Here is a 16,688-nt window from a genome sequence, read left to right as displayed (position 1 = left end):
GACTGCAACACTCAACATCGCTTCGCTGGGAAGAAGCAGGCAGAGGCAGGGAAAGTGGGTGGAATCGGGATTTAGCGTCACGGCGACGGGCCGCTGCAGGTGCAGGCAGGTGGAGGTGTCCATGTTCCCCTGAATCAGCTAGACAATGCTCAGCTGCTGAGGTTCATGTGACGTTCCCTCTCAGGCCTGATTAAACTCTCCTGACATCACATTGAGTAGAAGAACTGCACCCTTGGTTTCTGGAGTAGAAGTACACTGAATTCAAGGTATTTAACTCTGGATTGCATCTAAATGTACTTCAGCTTCTCCTGACGTGCAGTCAAACCCCGAGAGCCTGCAGAAACAAACTACTCAAGAAGACAGAACTCGACAAACAAGCTAGAAAATTTATTTGTTAAAATATAGAGTTGCTGTATTACATCCATCATCTTGCTAGACTGTGGTTTTATACATTTACCAAAAGAAAAGCAACTCCTACTGGAAAACATACAATACAAATTAGCAAACATATCAAAATCAGTTTTTACAACTTTTGTAGCCACCAACTCTCTCTTGGTGCGCCATAGTGCAAACTGCGTCATACAGAGTTTACGTATCATCTCAGCATTCGTACAACTCAACAAGTTCTCCGACTTAAACACATTTTTGTTTTGTAGGCTGCGTTCCGTGTTCCTTCAGGTCAAGTTCCTCCGTCCTGTCTGTGAATTTACAATCAGAACAGTTCAAGTGCAGCGGGCAGGTCGTCCCCGTTGAGTCCACGTGAAGAGAGCGATTTGGCGTCAAGGACGTCTGCTCGGAGGATTTCTTCAAATCAAAAACAAAAGTTTGATCCAAAATAGGAAAGATCAAATTTTTCATTGTCGTCTGGGTTTGTTTCGATGGCGGGTGCCAGCTGACGTGAGTCCACATGTAAAAATAAAACCTACCAGTTCGAAATCTCACTCTAAAAAGTCTCCGTCTGAGTTGAGCTCTTCCGCAAAGTCCGTGAGGGTTCCTGGTGTCTCTCAGACAACAATCAAACACTGATTATCACGAAGGTGTAGCGTAGCAAAGTAGGAGCTGGTATGTGGCCTAGAGGAGTGAAGGAGTGGCTGCTATATCTGTCGGCATGTTTGAGTAAATGGACAGAGCAGAGAGGAGACAAAAGGAGAGAAATGTTTTTGGTTTCTGTCTACATTCACTTCCCAGTCCAGCGTGAGTGTGTTCCTGCGTGCGTCCGTCGAGCTTCTGTGGTTACGATTCGCTGGAGGAAAGAAAAGAAGCTATGCCAGATGGGAGGGGCGGCTGGTAGAGGCCTCTACTCTGGGTCTACTGCACCGTGTTCTGCAGGAAAGCACTGAAACTGGTGGATCAGTTGTGTCAAAAACAGTCTGAAGGTGGAGGCGAGACGGTGCCGCCGCCCCCCACCCCACCCCATCCTCCCCACCTTCTTGCCAGGGCCCCGACTCAAGAGCATCCACATCGGTCCACCACCATGGACGGGATCTTGCCGTAGATAATCTGCTCTTTGCGGTTAAAGTAGAGCATGTTGATGGGAGACATCTTGGTGGGGGTGCAGCAGGGGCCCGCCGACCCCCTGGGGTTGGCCTTGTTCACCAGGTGGGTGTGGGGGTACTTCTGCAGGTGCATGTACTCACACTCCCCAGAGCAGTAGTTGGCCTTGTAGCGCTTTGGGGCAATAATCCAGTCCCAGCCAAAGTCTTCGAAGTCCACGGTGAGCGGGTAGCGGCAGCACCTGGTCTCTGGCGAGTTCTCGTCACAGTCCAGACCCGAGTGCCTCTTGGCCCGCTTGGGGCCCTCAGACAGCTTCACCTCCATGAACGGTTGCTGCAAGGACAGAGAGCGTGTCAGTACTCGGAGTACAGCTGGTCAGCGAGTGTCAGCGGTCGCTGTGGTCCAGCGCCGCCACCTTTGGAGCAAGTTTTCCAAAATGGCGCTATGATATTACAAAACTTTCAAACATGAAATCACCTGCCAGTTAGTTAGGCAGCCGTCTAACGAGCCCGGTGCCAGGCCCCGGGCCGCGTGACGTGGCCTTGTCATCGATAGCAGCAGTGGATGTGTGCAGGCCATTAGTCTGATTTGCACAGTCACACAGAAACACTTCCAGGAATGTGGGGCAGGTGAACTTTTATGTAATCAGCAGTGATGGGAGGTTATTGAGGCCCGGGCTGCGGGCCAGACGCAGGTGTGTGCCTACATGGAGTCCGTGTTGATTAACAACTTTCAAAGGACTTTTAAATCTTGATTCCTGCTTCCAGCAGAGAGACGCATGAATGTTTAACCTCCCGCTGGCCGTGCAAAGCCTCTCTGCACACTGGAACCTTTGTAGGCTACAATGCTGGAGCGCCGGGAAAACACAAGCTCAGTTTATTAGAAGTAGGAGGAGGAAAAATGCTGGATTCATCCAGAATGTCCCAATTACCAGAAATTTGCTGAGGATATTTTGTTTTGTTCGCACGCATGCACGCACACTCACACACACACTCTCACACACACACAAACACACACACACACACACACACAAACGCGCGCCCTTCTCTAAACTCTTAATGAGATCATTTATCCAATCACTGCCATCGATCGGCTCACCAGTCCTTCCTCTCCGGGCTCCGCGGAGGTCGCGGCCAAGTCGTTCCCCCTCGAGTCGAAGGCGTTAATCTCGATGCCCCAGTTGGTCTCGGGCTGCCGCAGCCACACGCTCAGCACCTGTTTGACGTCGATGCTCTGCCAGGAGCTGACCCCGGCGTTCACGTCGATTTTCAGAGACCGGATCCGTATGTGCCTGCTCCCGTCCGTGACCGGCATCAGACGGGAGATCTGCAGGAAGACGGTGGTCGCCTCGTCCGCGGCGCGCAGATGCACCCAGAGCTGCGCGCGGAAGACGCGGCTGGCTTGGAACTTGTGGGTGAAGGAGAAGAAGCAGCACTTGGGCTCCGCGTCCACCTGGACCACCGGGTCAGCTGGGGGGGGGGGGAGAGAACCACACAAAATCAAAGAATTCTCTCTCTCTAACGGCACCTGCCCGCGCGGCGCTAACAGAGAAATCACACTCACGCTCGGTGGCCATCATCATGATGGTCTCCGTGACGGCGTGCTCGTCATCCTCCTCCGCCACCGCGTCCTTGTTGTCGTCCCCCAGCACGTCGTACTGGTCGAGCAGCTGCTGCAGCGGCGGCGCTCTGGGCAGCAGCTGCTTCACCGCGTCCCGGCTGATGTTCGGAGCCTCCTTCATCCGCAGCTTGCTGAGGATCTGCGACTTGATGGCGTTCAGACGCATGTTCTTGATCTGCTGGCGGACCTCGCACTGCTCCGCGTCCTCCGGGCTGCCGGCGGCGGGCTGGTGGAGCTGCTGCGGCTGCGGCTGCGGCTGCGGCTGCTGCTGCTGCTGCTGCTGGTGGAGCTGCTCCTGCTCGCTCCACACCCCCGGCCCCAGCACCAGCAGCAGGCTGAGGCAGAGCGCAGTCTGGGGCACGTTCATGGTGTTGATGGAGCGTTTCTGTTGGCTTTTTGGCTTTTTTTTTTGTTTTTTTCCCCTGTTGCAAAGACCTGCTGGACCTGCTGGACCTGGGTTCGGATTAACGTCCCTCACTGATGGGCATCATGCTTGATTAGCGCGCGCGCGCGGTTTTTATAGTCCAACTTTAGCCTCTTTTGTGTCGTCAAAATCTATGATTGGCTGGACAGGCAACAATGACTTTTAACCGACTGACATGAAAACTTTTTTTTTTCCTCCTTGCTGTCAAACCATAAAGGGCGCGAGCCTGTGAGCATGTGCTGAACGCAGGCCGCACGTGGGCAAACGCGCTTCTTTTCTTTTCTTTTTTTCCTCTGCGGAGATTGCGCAACCAGCAGCGCTCGCTGTGCGCAGGCACACAAAAGAACAATCGGCTTTGATCCTGGGCATCAGAGACCTCCGGATGAAGGGAAATGGCTTCACTTTCTCACTTTTCAAACTTAAATTCTTTCTCGAATATAAAATTTAAAAAAAAAAATCGGTGAGGGAATAAAACTTGACTTGGATCCTGCAGTGAGAGGTACCTGTGGTGAATAAAGGTGAAAATACACAATAGTACCCGCAGTACTCAAACAAATTACACAAACTTATCAGTAAGCCAGTACTTATACTCTGTGTTTCTGACTTCACCACTGAGCAGAGCAGCAACGGTTGGGGTTTTAGGTTTAATCTTCGTTTCTGAGCGGAGTCATGGAGTCAGATGATGACGATTACCGTCGAAGCCTCTGGTGGGGGGTGGGAATGGGGGGACGGCGCCACCGTGTGGCTGCTGCAGGCTGCTGCAGGCAGCGGGGTGTGTGACATCAACCACAGTCTCTACGAACGTTTCGCGGTGACCAGTTCATCATTTTTTTCATTTATTGGTGTTTTTTGTTCAGAGAAACGTTCTTTAGTGATGAGTTTCAACCTAATCACCAGAACCTGGAGGTCACGTGACCAGATGACGTGAAAGTTCATGACAGGTATAAAATTGAATCCAAGTCAACGTGTCCTCTTATACGGGACATTACGGTACAGGTGTGGTTCCACCTGACTGGTGTGAGTTTTGTTCCGGGGACGAAAACTGCAGAGGAAGAAGCGGCACACGCGATGTACCTGCGAGGGGAGCTGCAGGTGAACAGGCGAGGAGGCCTGTCCTCGCCGGCGGCGCCCTCTAGTGGCCAGCGTGCGCAACTGCTTCCTACTTCAGGGTTATGACGAAACACTGCACCCGTGAAAACAGGGGTCCTTGAGGATCCTTGGTGGGTGCTCAGCTGAATGAGTGGACAATCAGACCAGGAAGTCCTCCAGACATGAAGTGAATTTATGATATAAAGAACAAAGCAAGGCAACATACAGCGGCTGTGGTCCTCATCAGGTCTTGGGGGGGCACAGACCCCAGACCCCAGGCCACTTTAAGACCTGATTAGATTTGTGTTCTGTTTTGTTAGTAACTTCTGCTTTAAGACACGTAAATGCTCCCACATCCCAGCTGTGTGGTTTCCTGCTGTGTTTCAGTGCATGGAAGGGAGTGTTGGTTCCCCTTGAGTTCATGTGGACCTCACACAGGTTTCAGATGCTGGAGGAACCGCAGCCACATCCAGAACTTACCTACAGGTCCTAGGACTCACTCCTGCGCTGCGCCCCTAAGCTTTCAGCTACATCCTTTAAAAATGTATCCCAGATTTGGGACTTATTCAGATTTTTAACGATTCTCTGTTTTCTGTTGCAGTTTGATTTGGCCACGCCCCTTTTGGACCAAAGGTGCCTGGGCCTTCGGGTGTCTGGCAGCCCCACGTTGCTGGTGCCGACCTGCATCTGTGAACATGCTGAAGGTTCTACACTTTCTAGTTGAGGGTTCTAGCTCCTGCTGGATGTGAGAGGCCTGGACCATGTTTTTGTACAGCGGTACAGCAAGTACTAGTACAGTTAATGAAATATGAGGAGTACTGCACCAGACAGTGCAACAAGACCAAGCCCCACAGTTTCGAGACCATCAGAAAGGTGGTTCCTCCAAAGGTTGTGGGTGTGTGTGTGTGTGGGGGGGGGGGGGTAGACAACAGCACTGCGTCTTTATTGGTTTAAAATAGAACCTTTTATAATGTGGTCAGGCCTTGCAGGTGGAAAGTCTTCAAGGCAAACTGAAATCTCCAAAATGTCTGTAGAGTCACTGAACAAATACTGGAGACCTACACACACACACACACACACACACACACACCCTCTATCAACTGCGTGTGTGAACAGTGGTTGTCAAACATTCAATGATAAGATAAGGTGAAACTCATGACATCAGACGGTTGATTTTCCCTTTTCAAATCTCTCTGTGCTCCATCAGAAAACAAAACTAGAGCTCATCGTGTTCAAATATATTGTACTCCTTCATGCTGATCAGCCCGTCCCGGTCTTTGTCACTCTTGTGGAATATATCATCCAAGATCTTCTGGTAGAAGGGTTCGTCGCGCTGCTTCCCGTCCTTTTCAAACTCCAGTTTCAGGTAGGATTTTACCTGCAAATACAGCACGCTGTCATTGTTCACACCTGCGCAGCTGGACTGGTCTAGATCGCATTCTTCTGTCGTGCCGCCGTGCGCCGCTATCAGTCCTGATCCCGCCCACAGCGAGGCAACATTCCTGATGATGAGCTTCTGCTCCTATCTTTCTTGGAGGCTGGAAATCAGGCAGTGTGCCAACGTGTTCCTACCATAAAGCAAATATAGTCTCAGTAGAATTCATTTGTTGCCCCACTGCCGGCCCGAGGACTGTCGCGAATAAATGAACGCTTCAGTGATTTATAGCCTGGAGACTTTCTTCTGAGGTCAATCCAGGTTTATGACCAGAGGAGACGCGAGCACGGCCTTCGCTGCCTCCGGTGGCAGCTTCTCTCTCTGGGAGACGTTTACCGGCGTGTCACACGTGTCCTCACCTCTTCCTTTGTCAGAGCTTTGTCCTCATCCAGGTCGACCTGTGTGAAAGCTTCCAAGCTGCGTGGTCCTCTGGACACGGAGTACAGCTCCACCTCAAAGACCACGGTGGCGTTGGGCGGCACCGGACCTAGAAACGCCAACATCCCGGAAGCAAAAGACGCATCAACAATGGCAGGTTTGTTCCGCACCGTTCATGTTCCTCCATCTTGGAAGTGTGAAGGTGGTTTTGGCTGAAGACTGACGTGCAAAACACAACATTCTTGAAAAATTGACATTCCACTGGTTTGAGAACCTTCCCCGTTTTTCTATCTGAACTTATTTTGAAGTTTCCTGCTTCATTAAAATGTGGTGCTGTGTTTGGCTGCTCTGGGCCGCCTTCTGACAGCAAAAACTATCGACACATCAAATCAGTTCAAGACAAAAAATATTTTGATGCAAACCTAAAACTTTTTGAGTAAGAATCCAGAATTTATTTGCCGAGCCAGATGTTTCCGAAAAGTTGCGTTCGCAAATTCAGAGATTCTGCTGCCTGGAAGGAAATCGTGAGCTCATGCCAGCAACATGCAGCAGCATCATGCTCGTCTTCAGTGGATTCTAGTGTCGCGACGGTTCTGACTGGATATGAACCAGTGCTGGAATAACGTGCACACTCAGCAAAACCTTTTCCTCCTAAGAGAGGAATCAGAGCAGAGAGGAAGGAACACCCCTCCACCAGATCGTATCAGAGGGAGACAGAAAACAGCAGCGGCAGAAGGAACATTGTTAGTCCTCTGAAGGGAAAGAGGGAGAAGAGTCAAGACCTCAACACCTGGGTTCATGCTGGTAGCACATGCCGTGAGGAGCGGAGACGCAGACGCTGAGGGACGCCACGCCGCTTCAGCTAAAGACAAGAGCTGCAAACACAAGACAAGACAGTGTGACGCCTCCTCCACACACCAATATCACACAATACTGCTGCGAACAAGTACTGGTTCAGGGGTTAGCAAGTATAAGTCAAGGTCATACATGTATCACACGAGTATTGGCAGAGTTAGAAAATCAACCTCCGTGAACTTTACCTCAAACACATTAAATTAAGAACATAAGTGATACTAAATAATCCACGTGTAAGCAGGTTTTAGTGTTGGGGGTATAATTACACAGGAGCGCGTCGGCTTTTAGGGAAAGTCTCTGATCGTCCATCGTCCTCAGAGTCAGACTAGAAGATGGAGCTCCTCCTCTAGGGAGCTGAGACCCAGGCTAGTTAGCTTAGCCCAATGGCTGGTAGTGGGTGGGAAGTGTTAGCATCAGCTAGCTTACATCCAGGCTAGTTAGCTTAGCCCAGTGGCTGGTAGTGGGTGGGAAGTGTTAGCATCAGCTAGCTCAGGTCCAGGTTAGTTAGCTTAGCCCAAAGGCTGGTAGTGGGTGGGAAGTGTCGGCATCAGCTAGCTCAGGTCCAGGCTAGTTAGCTTAGCCCAATGGCTGGTAGTGGGTGGAAGTGTTAGCATCAGCCAGCTCAGGTCCAGGATGCTGGTGTGTCCAGCAGGAATCCTCCTCCTCCTCATCATCAGTAGCAGCAGTCGCTCTTCTAGTCCTCAACAAACCTTTGGTTCTGTTGACCCAAGTTCCAGTGGAGCTTTGGAGGTGCTGCGTCAAATCACTGCTCCCAGTCAGGAAAGTAGTTCCAGCTACGTGTCTGATTCTACCACTACAACGTCTCCTCATGTTAAACTGGTATTCATCACCAAGGTGACACACAACCCTCCTGATATTAATGCAGGCAGAGACAGAGCTACGCTAACACTTCCCACCCACTACCAGTCACTGTGCTAAGCTAACTAGCCTGGGTCTCTCTGTCACAACTAAACATCCATATCTCAACAGCTGAACACAGTTTGTGGCTTTCGTTCATTCTTGATGTCGTCTTTGGTTCTGAGATGATGCTGGAAGCCTGAATGCAATGGTTAGCAGTGCAAAGCTAATGTTAGCCTGTGGAGAAACTACACCACAGTCACATGACTTCAACACCACAACTTCACGCTTCCTCATGCCAGAATAGGGAATACAGGATGCAGTATTATGGAGCTAAACTCACAACTAAGAACATGGATACTTGGAATGCTGGTCTAACTTTTTCCAAGTCCATCTCTTGCAAGTTTCTCAGCTTCAGGAAGGTTAACGGCCGATCTGATGCAAGCTCCTGTAATCCTGTCAGGAACAGCTCCAAGCTGTAATCTCACACTCAACATGAGACGACCACGTTAACCAACAGTCTACCTTTGCCCACCGCTCCGTATGCCAGGGTAGGTGGAACTATTATTTTCCGCTTCTCTCCGGGACACATGTCCATCATCCCCTTGTCCAGACCCTTGATGATTTGTCCGACGCCAAGTACGAACCACTGGGGGTGGCCGGCCTTGTCAGAGCGGCTGGAACAGACAGGAGGAGAAAAGTAAGCACCATGATTTTCATTGCAGGCTTCAGTTCAGGGCGATCCGCCTCGGAGCCTCAGAACCTCAGAGCCTCGGAACCTCAGAACCTCAGAGCCTCGGAACCTCAGAGCCTCGGAGCCTCAGAGCCTCGGAGCCTCAGAGCCTCGGAACTTCAGAGCCTCGGAGCCTCAGAGCCTCGGAACCTCAGAGCCTCGGAACCTCAGAGCCTCGGAACCTCAGCCAGGACGAAGGCAGCATGGGGGGTTCCTGTCCCACGTTCAACCTCTGACCTGACACTGGAACAAGTTTCACTCTGGACTGTACTGCAATACACTGTCAGGTACCTGTAATTTAGTCCAATATTTGATATTTGCACTGAATGGATCAAATTTATACAATGAAGACAAATATTTGTGCTGATGATGGAACCTTAAGAAAAGCTGTAAAATCTCCGCTTTTATACTTTTACTGAGTGATGAGCGGCGTCCTTCCACTGATGACATGAGGACGTGAATCATGAATCAGGATCCTCAGTGCTGAAACTGCAAGAGGACTTTTGGGGTTTTGAAGTAGTAATAACTGACTTGTTAAGTACAACTGTAGCAGTAACTGCAGCAGGCGTGTTGACCCCGGCAGCCGCCTACCTGCAGTAGAACTGGGAACCGTCTTTGGCGAGGTAGCCGTCGTAGTGGACGTTCATCAGGTCTCCTCGTTTGCTCCTGGGCTCGCAAACCTCGGGCTTGAACAGAACCTCGATCTGGATCTCCCCCTCCGGCTCCTCCGCGGTCGCCCGGGCGCCCCAGGAGCGCAGCTGAGCGGACACGAAGAACCACAGCGTGCAAGTCGCCAACTTCCACATCGCGGCCGAGCTGCAGTCGTGGCAAGTTCGAAGACTCGGGAGGACGTGGGGCTGAGCCTGTAGCAGTCGGCCCTGAGTTCAGACTGGCAGGGGTGACTGCCTCCTCCAGAACAGAAATCTCACCTCCTTCACCACTAGTGGTCCAATCCGCGGACCCGCCACAACTGTAAAGACCGCTGATTGGACCAGAGGAGGGCGGGACGAACCCTGGAGCCGCCTGGCAGACTCAACTCTGGGTGAAAAGTTACCAGTTACTACAACTGAATATTGGATGTAAGAAATGTGAAAATGTGACACATACTGTTAAATACACTCGTTCAAAGTAACAAGATTACCAACCTTCACTGGGGTTGAGACCGGAAGCTGGAAGGAATCGTTCATGCTTCCTTCATGATCCCGGAACAACTTGAACCCTTTGAAACAGAGCAAAACCCTTACCACTGCCCCTTTGTTCTTGTGACATTTCTGTTCTACGGACATCAAAATTAACAGTAAATATTAATGAATAAACACGTTTCTGAACCAAGTTCTTTTTTTTGGATTGAAGTTGTGAGGCACGACTACTATTTTAATGTACTGTATATTTGTACTAATTCCAGGGAAAGACCCCTCCAAGACCTGCGTACTCACAGTAACAACTGGGTTTGTCAGCCTTAGACTTCTCTGTGATTTGATACATTGTTACTTTAGTACATGATTATTCAGTCGTTGTTATTACTTGAGTACTGAGCACACAGTTTTAGTACAGTATTAGATCAGTGCCATCATTTCTATCTCTTATCCTGTTCAGGGTGGTGGGGGTGGAGCCTACCCAGACAACCATTGGCTCTCCCAGCCACGCCTACGGTCAATTTAGAGTCTGGATTAACCTGGTCCCTCTTGATGTCTTTGGACTGTGGAGGAAGCTGGAGTACCAGAGAGAACCCAGCAGGAACAGGGAGAACATGGAGACTCACACAGAAAGACCCCGTGCTGCAGCCGGGGCTCCACCCACAACCTTCTTGCTGGGGGGCCACGGTGAGGACCACTGCTCCACCCTGCTGGCCCATGAGCAGTGCCCTTATGTCAGTTTGTTACTTTGCCACCTACTGTAGGTACACATTACTGCATTTTTACATCAGCAGTCAGTACTCATGGCTCCATTACTACATGAGTACTCAATAGTTGCTGCCTGTGTAAAACCATGAGGGATCAGTAGTCATTCCTATGTTACATTGTATCTGTAGTACTTAGTATTAGTATATGTGTGTACTGTAGTCATCACTAATAGTGAGTAACTGCAGCTCAGACCCCCCCCCCCCACACACACACACCTGTGCACCTAACCTTTGTTTTAATTTAAAAAAAACAAAACCTAATTAACTTCCATGATTCTGCAGCTGTGCTAGCATCCCACCATAGCAGGTGTCTCCCCAGGACCTGACACACACCTTTACCTGAGTGACGTCATTGATACTTTTGCTGCAGTTTCTCTTCCATAAACTGTAGTTTACACTTTATTCGCACTACTGACTTTATTTTTTACAAAAATCTGCATGCAGTGGAACGTATTTTTTGTTGTGTTGTTGACATTGTTTTATTTATATTTTGTCACATTGTTGCTTTTTTGTTATTTTGCACCAGGGGCTTTTTAAACAATCGTGTGTAGTGAAAGGGAAACGGGGAATTATTTTATCATTTTTATACTCATAAATATTTTTATATTGCAGTTACTTAATAAAAAAAACAGGTTTCTTTTGCCTGAAGTCTTTGTCCTGTGTTTTATCGTCATCATAATGAACTCACGACAGGCAAAATCATAAAATTACTCTGTCATTGACCGACCCTTGGAAGAGCCGGAGTCATTACTGGGCGGGGCAATGAGGACCCTCGACTGCCGACGTCATCTCCTTGCCACAATCAGAGTAGCCGGGGGCGTGAACGAGCGCCTCTATATAAATCATGACGCCGGCAAAAGTGACTCATAACCTCCGACGCTCTTCGCTCCCGGTCGGCCTACACTCCCGGCGGCTTCTTCAGGACCCTGTACTTTCCCTCTACCAGCCTGACAGGATTGAGATGTTACATTTTAGGTTCTCAACAGTGCTGAAGGACTTAGCCCACCTCAAGCGTCCCCTCCCCGGCTCCTCACACAAGACCTGGGTAGCGACCCGCCACCTCTGCTGCCCGGGCGCCGCCGACACCAGAGCCGTTCAGCTGAAGCTCCTCCATGCCGCCGCCGCGCATCGACCAGGTTTCCTCACCGCACACTTCCGCTCCTACTGCGCCAAAACCGAAGGCGCCGTTGCGCTGGACGAGCAGCCGAAGAAGGATGGAGTCGGCGGGGAAGCAGCCAGCGACAAGTAGGTTCCTAGCGCTGTCTCCTGGGTCGTCTGGCTCCGCGGTGTGACGTCGTAACCGGCGAGTCGTGACGCACATGCCGACAGTTGGTCGAGGACACCGTGAAAGACCTCCGAAGAGACATAAACTACTCCAACGAAGACGTGTGACAGTAACTAGCCCCCACCGGACGAGCTAGCATCCCTCGAGGCGTTCGTTGACGAGCTAGCTAGCAGTAACGCCCTCCTAGCAAGCTAGGAACGCGTGTGTGGCTCGGTAATACCGGCGCTGAGCTCTGTGCCAAGGACCTAAATAAATGCTTGACTCCAAGCTAATCAGGGTCGTAACCCAGTTTGTATGTAACTGTAGGTTGGCTGTGTCACCCAGTGGAGAGAACACGGTTGGTGGGCTACTTCAGAAAGTACAGAAGGCCTGTTGTCAGGGGTGGGGGGTTAAGCACTCCAACTAACCTGTTAGTGACTAACTCATCACCGTCGCAGCGTGGTGAACCTCCGGGGACCGCGGATCTTTGGGGCTGCTGTAACGAACTTGGTGTGGTTGGAGGTTGGGGCCTTCCGGTGTGACCTTCCCCCTGCAGTCAGAGGGTGCTGCTGCCGGGCTCAGCTGAGGCTCCACACTGCCTCCATTCTTCCCTCCACCTCACACACTCCTGCTGTCACACAAGCTTCTCCATAACTCCTTTCTCCTCAAGTTAAATGTGATACTACTTCCAAAAGGGCGGCCTTTCAAGTGCATTCGAAGGGGATTTCCCTTCCTGCCTAACGCATATTTGTCCAAAGCGCGAAGCTAAAGGAAAGTGATAGCTGCCGAAAGCTAAATTGCCCAAAAAGGTCTGTTTTTCCATCAGAGCTGCCCAAAGTTTGGTCCGTGGGCCCAGTTTTGGTCTGCCTTGAGGTTTGACTTGACCCACCGAATAAAATAAACAAGTCAAAAGATTTCAATCACTCTGTAATGAAGGCACAGGATGTCAGTGTGACGTGTTTGAAGTACGGAAAGAGACCAACAGATTTGGTGCAAAATTAAATAGATTGTTCCTTTTGAAAATTAGTGCAAATGTTCCAAAAAGTCACATTTGGATGCTAAGACTTTTAGAGAAAACACCAAAAAAATGTTCATTCCCTGATTTAATGACAAAATGTCAGTAGAAGTTCTGGTTCTTGGCGCTTCAAGGGGCTGGAAATACTTTTACCTTTTGTTTTGTGTAATTTAGAAGAGTGGTGGAATTTGATTGAAGGGAAGGTGTGTGTGAATCCCTAATGCACCGGAGGGGTGTTTGGTGATGATGTCACAGGGCCCCTGGCTGATTGCCGTCCAAACGCCACGGCCGGGTTTGTACGATGACCTACAACAGGCAGGTTTTGAAGGATCTCCATCGGAGCCCGAGGTGGAGCGGCGTGAGTTCCGCCCCCGTCTACTCTGATCTAACCAGCGTCTATACGAACCAACACAAACGTGCCGTAGGTGACAAACGCTCGTTTCTCCTGATCGGTGCCGTGACTCACAAAAATAGTTGAGGCATGTGGTGGTTTGTCACTGTCGATGAGTCACAGGACAAACCTCAGAAAGGAGACGTGGTTCAGGATTTGCTGCCGCGTCCCTGCAGCTCTGCTCAGAGCCCGAACCTCCAACTGGACACGTTGTTTTCACGCTGCAGGATGAACCCGGCTGAGCTGCTTCATCACATCGCCAGTTTCTCATCAGTCGCAGGGGTTTATTTTTGTATAAACATGCGTGTTGTTTCATGAGAGGGTGTTAGTTTTGTCAGTGGAATTCTGATTAGTGAGGCAGAATCTTTCCTCTCTGCTGCATTCATTGTGCTGCACTGACGATAGGTGTCGGGTTTTGTTGGTTGTCTGATCCTGTCTTTGCACATTTCATCTAGACTTTTTTTTTTTAATTTCCAGTCTCTAGTTGAGCTTTTAGAAGAGTTATTTCAGCAGCTGGCCGTGATCGCTGGTGATTATGTCGTGTCGTTCATCCTCGCAGGGAGTGAACGGGGAGGAGAGGATGAATGGACCGGAACCATTTACTGAGTGATTAATAGGATCACTTCGAGCTGCAGCAGGTGGTGGTTGTGAGGATTAAGAAATCAAACACCGACAACTTAAACCGAAAGCAGCAGTTGGCGTTAATCTTCAGTGTTTGGTGACACCGGACCTGTTAAGACTCACTGGTACATGCGAGGCTGCTCAGCCCCGATATCACAGGTCAGGTCGCTCTCCCAGGCGTATCGAGACTCTCGTGAGTCCGCAAACGTTTGTTTGTGTCTGAAGACCCTCGCCGGCTCTGTCGTTGCTGGTCAGCTTCCTGGAATGGAGAGTATATGAGAATCGGAAGCGGTCGAGAAGCATCAGCACTAAGAAACTTTAAAGTCCCGGCTTTCTCCCAGTGGGGGGGGTGTCAGCCCGTAGCTCAGTGTGCACTTCGTTTCCAGGAAACTCTCAAAGTGTTGTGCTGTGAGCGGTCATGTTCACACGAATGGACGAAGCCATCTGGCTGCGAGGAGGACTGTCAAATGTGCAAATGTACATTGACACCTCCTCTGTAGGCGGCGATCCACCAGCGCAGCAGCGCTCGCTCTCAAATACACTGGTAGAATCAGATCCTGGTTATTAATGATGGCAAGAGCAGTTCAGTTTTTGGAGTCTTTCTTGAGGGACTGTTAACGGCGTTCCTGACCAGAACCGGTCCAGTCTGATGCGCCACAGACGGAACCGAGAGGATGAACAACCTTGGCTGTTAAATGGAGCAGAACTAAAAGGCAAATGTTGATGAGTTCCATCTTTCCATCTCGTCCACCTTCTCCAACTCGGCACCCCCTCCCATTTCAACCCCAGTAAAACCAGCAGCATGGATGCAGCCTTCAGACTGGACCTGTGCCACAAACGCAGAGCACAAAGATTCATTTTTCTGTCCGTTTCTTAATCAAAGGTTTACGTTGGTATGTTGACACGGAAGTGTGAACTTCTCTTAGGTATAATTATTAAAAAAGAAGAAAACTTTTTGAAAATGGAGGCTGAGCCGCCTGAAGAAACAGAAGTCAGGCGCTGCAGCGTGGAGGAGCCTCCTGGAGCTGCTGACATCTAAACGCATCCGAAGTTAACGTCTCTCTCGTCTCATCAAGAGACAACCCAGTCAGACTTTGTATTAAAAAAGCATTACTTGACTGGTTTGTTTGTTTGTTTTTTTAATTGCACCACAATGACACGAGGGTTGGGAGCAGCAGTTGCTCATCTGATGGCTGCGTGACCTCACATCCCCCACTGCTGCTCAGCCAGTCACTTTCATCAGGAGCTGCTGAGGGCAGAAGTGAGAATATTTCAGCTTTGGTGGGTGACGGTTCAACCGGATCCTGGAGGTTAAGATCTGCCTGACATGTTTTCAAGGTGAAGCTGTCGGTGGGGACTGACAGGGAGGTGCACGCAATTAGCCGTCACCTCCACACTTCCTCCACCTGTGAAAGTTTATCATCAGCCTTAAACACTCATCGCCTGCTTGTGTGTGGTGATCAAAGTGCTGCCATGTGGTTCATGTGAGCTGAAATACAAACACACCTCCATGGAGGAGAGCCTGTTGGTGGCTAATGAGCCTTTGACAAACATGAGCTCTGTGTTGGTGTTTGTTTCCAGTAGAGCTTTAAGGAGGACATCGCTCCGGTTGGGGCAGTTTCTCCTCACAAATGTCCCTTCTCAAGTTGTCCCTTCACCCAAACCTAACTGAACTGGACGTGCAAACCCGTCCCCATACCTGTTTGTTGTGGCCTCCTCAGTCTGACGTGCACTTGGTGACCTATTGAGAGGCAGACGTCAGGGCAATAGCACTCTCTTTGAGTTAGTCATGCCTGAAAGACTGCATTTCAGGCAGCCCCGGTGTGTTTGTACACGCTCAGGTGTGGTCGCCTGGGCTGTGCGCAGAGTGTTTACTCTCTGGAGAGCAGATGTACCTGAACTAAGTTTGTCTCAGTCTGTTCTTGGATTCAAGTCTGGCTCCTGGAGACTGAGCTCTACTGCAGGATTTTGTTAATTTTGCTCCCTCAGTGTGAGAGAGGATTCGTGAGAGAAAAGCGGTTTGATTTTGAGTGGTTTCAGACTTTCATGTTTTTAGATTTGGGAGCTTCATGTGTGCTGAGCTGACTATGCTGCTGTGTCATGACCAGCGTGTGAAAAGGCCGAGATGTTGGCTTTAGTAATCCGGGCCTTACTGAGCGCTGGACAGGACTGAGGACAAGAGAATTCCTGGAATTCAGGCCTGGTCTGCCACTGCTCCAGACACCCCATTCTTCGTATTCATGATGACCCACCCTCATTTTACATGAATTCAATCAAGTTTGTTCAGTGAGTCTCATTCTTAGCAGGAGGTTGTGTCCTCTAAACAGCCTCTCATGTGGGTCTTTCCTCACAACACAAACATCTTGACTGACACCTGAGCTTCTTCAACCCGCTGTCAACTCACTCCTCCTCCTCCACATAGTTACATGATGTTGCATTCATGCGTTTGCTGGCTGGAAAGGGCAGTCTAGAGGAGAGTGAGCCACGAGGGACCCATGTAGTGACTGAGAGCGTTTGTCATATGAGCTCCCAGGAAATGCTTAGATGGTGAATCCGGAGCGATCTCAGGCTCGGCCTCAGCGTCACACCGTCAGAATAACACAAAATC

The 16,688-nt window shown here is 50.1% G+C and overlaps 4 protein-coding genes across 8 annotated transcripts in view; 2 read left to right on the top strand and 2 right to left on the bottom strand.

Annotated features, from left to right (window-relative positions):
* Positions 1 to 5,530, top strand: part of pms1 (PMS1 homolog 1, mismatch repair system component) — a 33,628-nt gene extending 28,098 nt beyond the window's left edge. The window contains exon 15 of the transcript XR_015118665.1: positions 5,229 to 5,530. The gene's annotated coding sequence lies outside the window, so the exon portion shown is untranslated. The remainder of the gene's footprint in view (positions 1 to 5,228) is intronic.
* On the bottom strand, positions 381 to 3,727 carry mstnb (myostatin b). Its single transcript, XM_086219598.1, has 3 exons — positions 3,058 to 3,727; positions 2,593 to 2,963; positions 381 to 1,827 (listed from the first exon to the last, which is right to left on the bottom strand). The coding sequence occupies exons 1-3, from the start codon at positions 3,479 to 3,481 to the stop codon at positions 1,447 to 1,449; spliced, it is 1,176 nt and encodes a 391-aa protein (XP_086075724.1). The 5' UTR covers positions 3,482 to 3,727; the 3' UTR covers positions 381 to 1,446.
* Positions 4,810 to 12,200, bottom strand: fkbp7 (FKBP prolyl isomerase 7). 2 transcript variants are annotated; one of them, XM_086219603.1, is made up of 6 exons: positions 10,032 to 12,200; positions 9,816 to 9,924; positions 9,478 to 9,749; positions 8,679 to 8,830; positions 6,422 to 6,549; positions 4,810 to 6,005 (listed from the first exon to the last, which is right to left on the bottom strand). In XM_086219603.1, exons 3-6 carry the CDS (start codon positions 9,690 to 9,692, stop codon positions 5,844 to 5,846), a joined length of 657 nt encoding a protein of 218 aa, XP_086075729.1. In that variant the 5' UTR covers positions 9,693 to 9,749; positions 9,816 to 9,924; positions 10,032 to 12,200; the 3' UTR covers positions 4,810 to 5,843. The 2 variants fall into 2 exon arrangements, with proteins under 2 accessions (XP_086075729.1, XP_086075728.1); XM_086219602.1 differs by having other exon boundaries at positions 9,478 to 9,924.
* glsb (glutaminase b) overlaps positions 11,601 to 16,688 on the top strand; it is a 25,167-nt gene continuing 20,079 nt past the window's right edge. Inside the window, exon 1 of one of the 4 annotated variants that reach the window (XM_086219593.1) lies at positions 11,601 to 12,034. In XM_086219593.1, coding sequence (XP_086075719.1) covers positions 11,634 to 12,034 — 401 coding nt within the window. In that variant the 5' untranslated portion in view covers positions 11,601 to 11,633. The remainder of the gene's footprint in view (positions 12,035 to 16,688) is intronic. The other 3 variants (XM_086219596.1, XM_086219595.1, XM_086219594.1) reach the window with 3 other exon arrangements.

Source organism: Aulostomus chinensis, chromosome 12, assembly GCF_037954235.1.
Source record: "Aulostomus chinensis isolate RoL2024-O1b breed Wild chromosome 12, RoL_Achi_v1.0, whole genome shotgun sequence".
Classification (NCBI taxonomy): domain Eukaryota; kingdom Metazoa; phylum Chordata; class Actinopteri; order Syngnathiformes; family Aulostomidae; genus Aulostomus; species Aulostomus chinensis.
Note: the sequence above shows the minus strand (reverse complement) of the source record. Positions and strands in the feature narration are given on the sequence as shown.